This window comes from Humulus lupulus, chromosome 1 (genome assembly GCF_963169125.1).
Source record: "Humulus lupulus chromosome 1, drHumLupu1.1, whole genome shotgun sequence".
Taxonomy (NCBI): Eukaryota; Viridiplantae; Streptophyta; class Magnoliopsida; order Rosales; family Cannabaceae; genus Humulus; species Humulus lupulus.
This window is the reverse complement of record NC_084793.1, coordinates 291,227,271-291,234,489: the sequence shown is the minus strand read 5'-3', so window position 1 is coordinate 291,234,489 and position 7,219 is coordinate 291,227,271. Positions and strand designations below refer to the sequence as shown.

The 7,219-nt window shown below is 32.3% G+C and overlaps 1 protein-coding gene across 2 annotated transcripts; it reads left to right on the top strand.

Moving 5' to 3' along the window:
• Nucleotides 1-207: 207 nt before the first annotated feature.
• LOC133809449 (polyadenylate-binding protein 2-like) lies at nucleotides 208-3,966 on the top strand. Of its 2 annotated transcripts, none has more exons than XM_062245952.1 (9): nucleotides 208-688; nucleotides 818-936; nucleotides 1,064-1,720; nucleotides 1,809-1,886; nucleotides 1,998-2,087; nucleotides 2,286-2,423; nucleotides 2,791-2,949; nucleotides 3,103-3,309; nucleotides 3,474-3,966. In XM_062245952.1, the coding sequence occupies exons 1-9, from the start codon at nucleotides 223-225 to the stop codon at nucleotides 3,726-3,728; spliced, it is 2,169 nt and encodes a 722-aa protein (XP_062101936.1). In that variant the 5' UTR covers nucleotides 208-222; the 3' UTR covers nucleotides 3,729-3,966. The 2 variants fall into 2 exon arrangements, with proteins under 2 accessions (XP_062101936.1, XP_062101935.1); XM_062245951.1 differs by having other exon boundaries at nucleotides 3,100-3,309.
• Nucleotides 3,967-7,219: the final 3,253 nt, after the last annotated feature.

Here is a 7,219-nt window from a genome sequence, read left to right as displayed (position 1 = left end):
AATTTTGGGGAAAATAAAATGTAAAAGTGAATAAATTGGTCAATTATCTTTTGTCTTCCAATTGATTAATTTTTTTTAAATAAAAAATTGTTCGAACGAGACAGCTTTATGCAACTGCGATAATTTAAATAAATAAATACATATACTTAAAAAAAATTGCACGTGGCCGCTCAGATTTAATCTCAACTGTAGATTACGACCAAGCTCGATCCAACGGCTGTAATGACGTCGTTGGATGAGGCTAGGGTTTTAGGTAGCGAGAGCAGTATCAAACCATATATAATCAAACCCTTGTTCATTCGACTCGGTTGCGGTGCCGCCACCAATACTCTGGTTGCTGCCGTCGTTTTCGTCTTTGCATCATTTGTTGATTTTTTTCTCCGGTGGTGTTTTCCGAATACCCTTTATCTTCTTATTCTTCTTCTACCCATAAAAAACGAAAAAGAGAAAAAAATGGCGCAGGTTGAGGTTCCTACTCAAAATGGCGTGACAAACGTTGCAAACGGCGTAGGGCAGATGGTGACGACGTCGCTGTATGTTGGGGATCTTGATGCCACCATCAACGAAACCCAGCTCTTCGAGATGTTTAGTCAAATGGGTCAGGTTGTTTCGGTTCGGGTCTGCAGGGATCTGAGCTCACGACGCTCCCTTGGCTATGGTTATGTAAATTTCAGTAATCCCCAAGAAGGTTAGTCACTCTTTTCACTGTTGAGTACTTCAGTTTAATTTGCATTTCAATTAGTGATTGTATTTTTATGGATTGTTTTGGGTTTTGTTTATTTGTTTCTTATTTGTTTTGTCTTACTTTTGATTACAGCTTCTCGGGCATTGAATATGATGAATTTTTCTGTTGTCAATGGTAAGCCAATTAGGATAATGTATTCTAATCGGGACCCTAGTATTCGAAAAAGTGGAACTGGAAATATATTTGTTAAGGTACATACATCGAGTCTTATTGTTAATGTTGTTTATGTACATTTTATCAAGAACATTGTAATGGGTCTTTTATTATTGTTGTTATGATTGTTTTTATTAATGCTGACACTTACTTTCTTTGGGGTAGAACTTGGATAAAGGAATTGACAACAAAGCTCTACATGAAACATTTTCAACATTTGGGAATATTTTGTCTTGCAAAATAGCCACTGATGCTTCGGGTCAGTCCAAAGGATATGGTTTTGTACAATTTGACACTGAGGAGGCTGCTCAAAGTGCTATTGAGAAGCTGAATGGCATGCTACTTAATGACAAACAAGTTTTTGTTGGACCCTTTGTTCGTAAAGAGGAAAGAGAGTTTGGCGCTGAGAAGGTCAAATTCAACAATGTTTATGTAAAGAATTTTTCCGAATCTTTGAGTGAAGACGATTTAAAGAACATTTTTGGTGAATATGGAGCTATTACTAGTGTAGTAGTTATGAGAGATGGAGAAGGAAAATCAAAAGGATTTGGATTTGTTAACTTTGAAGAACCAGATGATGCGGCTCGATCTGTTGAGGCTCTTAATGGTAAGAAGTTTGATGACAAAGAGTGGTATGTTGGGAAGGCCCAGAAAAAAGCTGAAAGAGAGATGGAATTGAAAGGAAGATTTGAGCAGACTGTCAAGGAGACAGTAGACAAGAATGAAGGACTGAATCTGTATGTTAAAAATCTAGATGATAGTGTGACTGATGAAAAGCTAAAGGAATTATTCTCTGAGTTTGGTACAATTACTTCATGCAAGGTTTGTGTTGCCCTGCCATTTATTTAATTGAAATAAGAAGCCTTTATTTGTAAGTGTTGCTTATTTTTCTTTTTTACTGGATGTGTAGGTCATGCGTGAACCTAGCGGTGTGAGTAGGGGATCTGGATTTGTTGCTTTATCCACTGCTGAGGAAGCATCCCGAGCTGTGAGTGATGAGCTTACAGACAGTTTTGCTTTTCGCTTGGTTTATTATCTGGTGGTTTTAATCATTCTTTGATTTTCTTGTTGGTAATCACCTTCTCTGTGGCGTTTGTAGCTTGTGGAGATGAACGGTAAAATGATTGTTAGCAAGCCACTGTATGTAGCAGTTGCACAACGCAAAGAGGATAGAAGAGCAAGGTTGCAGGTATGTACAAACAGAAATGGAATTCCTAGGATCAAATCTAGAAATCTCCCTAAACATATTGTAGGAACATATGGAATAAGAAAAGATGGCTTCGGGTGTTTGGATCCAACTTTTCTATCTGGTGATATGGGTTACCAATATAGAAGTAAAGATGGATGGGGCTCTTCTTAAATTGATATTCTTCTGTATCTTATGCAGGCACAGTTCTCTCAATTGCGTCCACCTGCAATGGTGCCCCAAGTTAACCCCCGTATGCCTATGTATCCACCGGGTGCTCCAGGCCTTGGACAGCAACTATTCTATGGTCAAGGCCCTCCTGCTATCATTCCTCCTCAAGTAATTTTTTTTTGCCTATTATGTTTTTATACTAGATACTTTTGCTGAACGTAAAGGTAGTTTGTTTGGGCCTGCTTGTGGATTTCTAATTGATGATTGTCAGTTAGAGGAAAGTTGACCTACTTGCGAGAAAAAAAAGGGTTTTTTTTTATGCTTTTTAGCCCCTTCTTATTAAGTGACCTACTTGCTTATTAAGTGACCACATTTATTTATTTTGAAGGGGACCACATTTATTTAATTACTGCACTAGTTTTGAGAAGTGTTTTAATAAGTTCATGATTTTTAGTAGGTTGTCATCAGCAATGTTTTCAGTTTATTTTCTTTATCTGTCAACAGCTGTTCACTTTTCCTATATTTTTCCTTTCAGCCCGGATTTGGATATCAACAGCAATTACTTCCTGGGGTGAGACCAAACTTTTATATGCCCATTGTCCAACCAGGTCAGCAGAATCAACGTCCTGGGGGTAGACGAGCTGGAGCAGGGCCTGTACAACAAAATCGGCAGCCGCCACTCGTGCAGCCACAGGTAGGCCTTACTGTAAGATATGCAAAGTCTATGTAATAGGTTACGTTCATAATACTCCATATTGATTAATTCTGGTTACTGTATGATTTTTTATAATAGTAAAAAAGCCTCTTTCAATTTATAATATTCTCTGATTGCAATGGTGAGAAGCAGATGCTTCCTAGGGGACGTGGTTACCACCGTTTCCCACCAGGTCGCAACATGCCTGATCTTTCCATTGGTGGTGCTCCTGGAGGCATGCTACCTGTTCCTTACAACATGGGTGGAGTTCCTTTTAGAGATGCTTCATTTACCCAACCAATGTCCACTGGAGCTTTGGCTACTGCCCTAGCCAATTCCACACCCGAACAGCAGAGGACAGTAAGTCTGCTTCTTCACAGAACATGCTGAATGTTGCAAAAGTTGCTTTTTTCCCCAACTGTTTCCTTGTTTCATCTGTGTTTCATTCTATGTTTTTAACTGTGTTGGTTGATCATCATCACAGAATTCTTACCTTGGATTCTATTATTTCTTTTTTCGTATAGTTGCTGGGAGAGAACTTGTACCCACTTGTGGATCAGTTGGAGCATGAAAATGCAGCTAAAGTCACTGGCATGCTTCTAGAAATGGACCAGACTGAGGTTTTGCACTTGCTCGAGTCACCTGATGCCTTGAAAGCCAAAGTTGCTGAAGCTATGGATGTTTTGAGGAATGTCACTCAGCAGTCGCAGCAGCCTCAGGTCAGCAGTCCAACTGATCGGTTGGCTGCATTGTCGCTGACTGACAACCTTGTCTCTTGAGTTTTCACAGCAGAGCAAGGTGCCTAGGATTAGCAGCATGCTAATTGAAGATCTCAATTTTGAAATTTTGTTCCTGGTTTTTAGTTGCTGCTTAAGATGAGTTGTTTTAGAATGTAGCATCCAATTATTGACATGGAATTTTATTTGTGTGAGTTAAGAATTTATCGCACACCTGTTGCTGAAATTATGAGTTATTTTTTCATTTGCTGCTATTTACGTTGGTATGAGTTTCATGGCATTATTTGTTTTATGATTTGCACTGAAGTAAAATCTAATCAGCCAATTGTTCCACTGGAATGAATTGTATGACTGGAAATTAATTGGTAATCATACTGTCCTAGGCCTCTTTTAACTTATTTTTTTTACTTAAATTTAGGGGTTTTTTCATACATATTATATGGCTTATTATATGTTACTTTACATTTATATGGTTTTTTTAAAATTAAATTAAAATGTGGAAAAAGGAAGAAAAGTTTACAAATCTGACAAAAATAAAATTTTTTATATAACATTTCACCGTATCATTCTTCATCAATTGAAAAAGTTCCTAATTTGCACCAAGTTCTCTAATTCGACTCAATATCTGAAACTTGCATTTCACCATCTTCCAGATCTTGAATATTTACTCAATAAATGAGTAATGATATGTGTATCTTGAGATTAATTATATTTTAGGTGCACATGTAATTAATCAATTTAAATTAATTGCTGATGTAAAAGTATTAAGATATTTTGAGTTTGTTCTTACTCCTTTGTCTCTTTTAATATACATGACTTCTATTAATTTTGCCTCTTTCTCTCTCCCCCTTACAGTAATGAAGGTGGTAGAATTGAACAATATATTTGCTTTTTAAAATGACTCGGTATATTTGCTTTTATCAAGTTTGAAGCTACTATCTTTGCTCTTTTTAAAATATGCTGCATATTTGGACAGGCATGTCACCATGCTACATCTTCTTCTAACTTGTTTTCTATATTCAATTAATTATGTGTATCATAATTTTAAAATATATATTTTTTTGTACCAAGTTAGTTTAGGTTCTATATTTGTTTAAGAGATATTGGCGGCATAAATACTTAAATTCATACTTCTGCTGCACTTAAATACCTAATTTATTTTTTTGACGACATAAATACCTAATATTTATTTTTGTTGCAACCGTTACTTTTTTCCGTTAATAGGCAAATACCAAACTTTATAATTAGGATATTAGCGGTGTAAATACATAAGTTTATGTAATTATTGCACTTAAATATCTAATTTTTAATATTTGTAGTATATATAATAAATATTTTCTTTTAATTTTTTTATTATTTGTCTAATTAATTAATATAGTATAATGGAGGACAATTTAGACATTTTAAAAAGTTTGTTGACGGATTTAGGAAGTATGGTACCATTTTTTCACTCATTTTCAAATTAAAGAGACCATATGAGGATTATTCATAATATAAGGTACCAAAGCTCAATTTTATAAAAATATAGGACACCCAATGAGTATATTTCTTTAAATAATCTTACATGTTGATGATGAGTTTGAATAATTAATTTATGATAATTATTAACTGATATGATTTATATATTCTTTAGAAAGAAAACCTTGCACCTTTCACGTGAGAGTTAGAGAAATTGATCTTCAAAACTTTTATAAATCCAAATATACATATTTGTATACTTATGTTTAGCAAGTGTTATAATATACTGTAGTATTATGCTATATTTAAGATCGATCCTCACGTGATTGCTTAATACCACTTCTTTTAGTGTAACTTGTTTTGTAGATACAATATATATATATATAATCATAATAATTAAATATATTATATATACGAGTTTGTGTGTCTTTTTTTATATAGCTAGCATTTTTTTATTGATATATTTGGAAAATGGGATGTAATCACAAAAATATTAAAAAAAAGTTCACAAATTTCTAAAAACTAAACTAATAAATAAAATGTAGTTTTATTTCATAAAAATCATAAAAATATGGAAATATTTTTCTACATAATTAACTTAAGTTAGGAAAAAGCCATAAACTAAGATTTTTTTAAATATCCATATTTATGTAAAGAAAAAAAAATCCACATCTCACATAATTTTTACTTAAATTTATAAATAATAAAATTTAAGATAATTGTTGGAATCGTTTTAAGGAATTGGCAGCTAAAATTAATGATATATCTTATTTTTACAGCAGTTCATATATATTAGTGCATTTTAATCCCTTGTCGTTAACAAGATTGTTAAATACTAACTCAATAAATATGTGTTAAATGATAATTAGTCTAACTCATTAATCATTTAGATTTTTTTTTACAAAAATTAGAAAATTTGTGGCTACTGTAGTAATTAAGCCTATTTTTTTTTTTTCGGTAATAGATATCCTTTGTAAATTTTAATAAATATTTTTATGCTGAATTGATATTTAACAATTTTTTAACGACGAAAGACTAAAATGCACAAATATATCGACAAAATAGAGTATTGTCGTAACAAAACATACTGGGGTCTTAAATGCTACAATATAAAAAATATCAAAGACTTTAGCCACAAATTCTCTAAAAATATTTATTATGTTCTGTGGATAAAAATTGGTCTTTTCAATAAATGAAAATTATTAGGAAATATTTTTCGTCGACTATCATGATTGGGAAAAAAAAATTATTTATTATATTATTATTTCCTAATGAATTGTGAGAGCATCTCCACCGGGTTTTAGTTTAATATTAGCTAAAATAGCTAGTAGTTTTTATGTAACCAACTTCAGTCAATCTGTAATTTAGCCGACTGAAATTATTTTAATATAAATATTGATATTTTTTTTATTATTCAATTTAGTTAAAATCTTGAATTGATCTAAATAAAAACATTAAAATAAATTTAGCTAGTTCCCTGTCATAATAAATAAATCAGTTCTTGCAACTAAAAAAAACATAATATGGCTAGTCCTTGAAGTTGCTCTAGCATAATGCTACAATGAAGACAACAATATGAAAAAACAGGGCAACAATTTTTCCTACAATGACTAATTGAAAGGGATGTAATGGTAGGTAGGCAGTGCCCTTGTTTTGGTACAAATAACACTGGTTAAATCCCATCATTCCTACATATTACAAAATGTCAAATTGAGGACATAAAAGAATGATTCATTTCACCTAATTTCTTTGTTGTAAGAAGGCAAATGCTTTATATATATATACTCATTGTCTTAAACTTGTAGGGTTTTTTTTCTTCCAAATGTAGTCCTCATTTATTATACTTTGTAATACTTAGGTCCCAAAAATTGATTATGTATCAGTTAGGTCCCCAAATTGTTTCAAATCATATTATTAGGTCGTTAGATGTTATTTTTATTTCTTATTTATTTTAAAATACATAAAAAAATTTACAAAATAAATGGTGAATCAATCTTAAAAGACAATACAAAACATGACATTGAAAAAAATTATTTTCATGCTATTTTTAAAAAGATTAAATATTTTTATAAATT

What these genes read in the sequence shown, in the direction of transcription:
- LOC133809449 (XM_062245951.1), top strand. Translation starts at nt 223, where the DNA reads ATGACGTCGTTGGATGAGGCTAGGGTTTTAGGTAGCGAGAGCAGTATC. An exon ending in GTACAATTACTTCATGCAAG is followed by an intron (nt 1,721 to 1,808) that starts GTTTGTGTTGCC and finishes CTGGATGTGTAG; the next exon opens with GTCATGCGTGAACCTAGCGG. An exon ending in CGCCACTCGTGCAGCCACAG is followed by an intron (nt 2,950 to 3,099) that starts GTAGGCCTTACT and finishes AATGGTGAGAAG; the next exon opens with CAGATGCTTCCTAGGGGACG.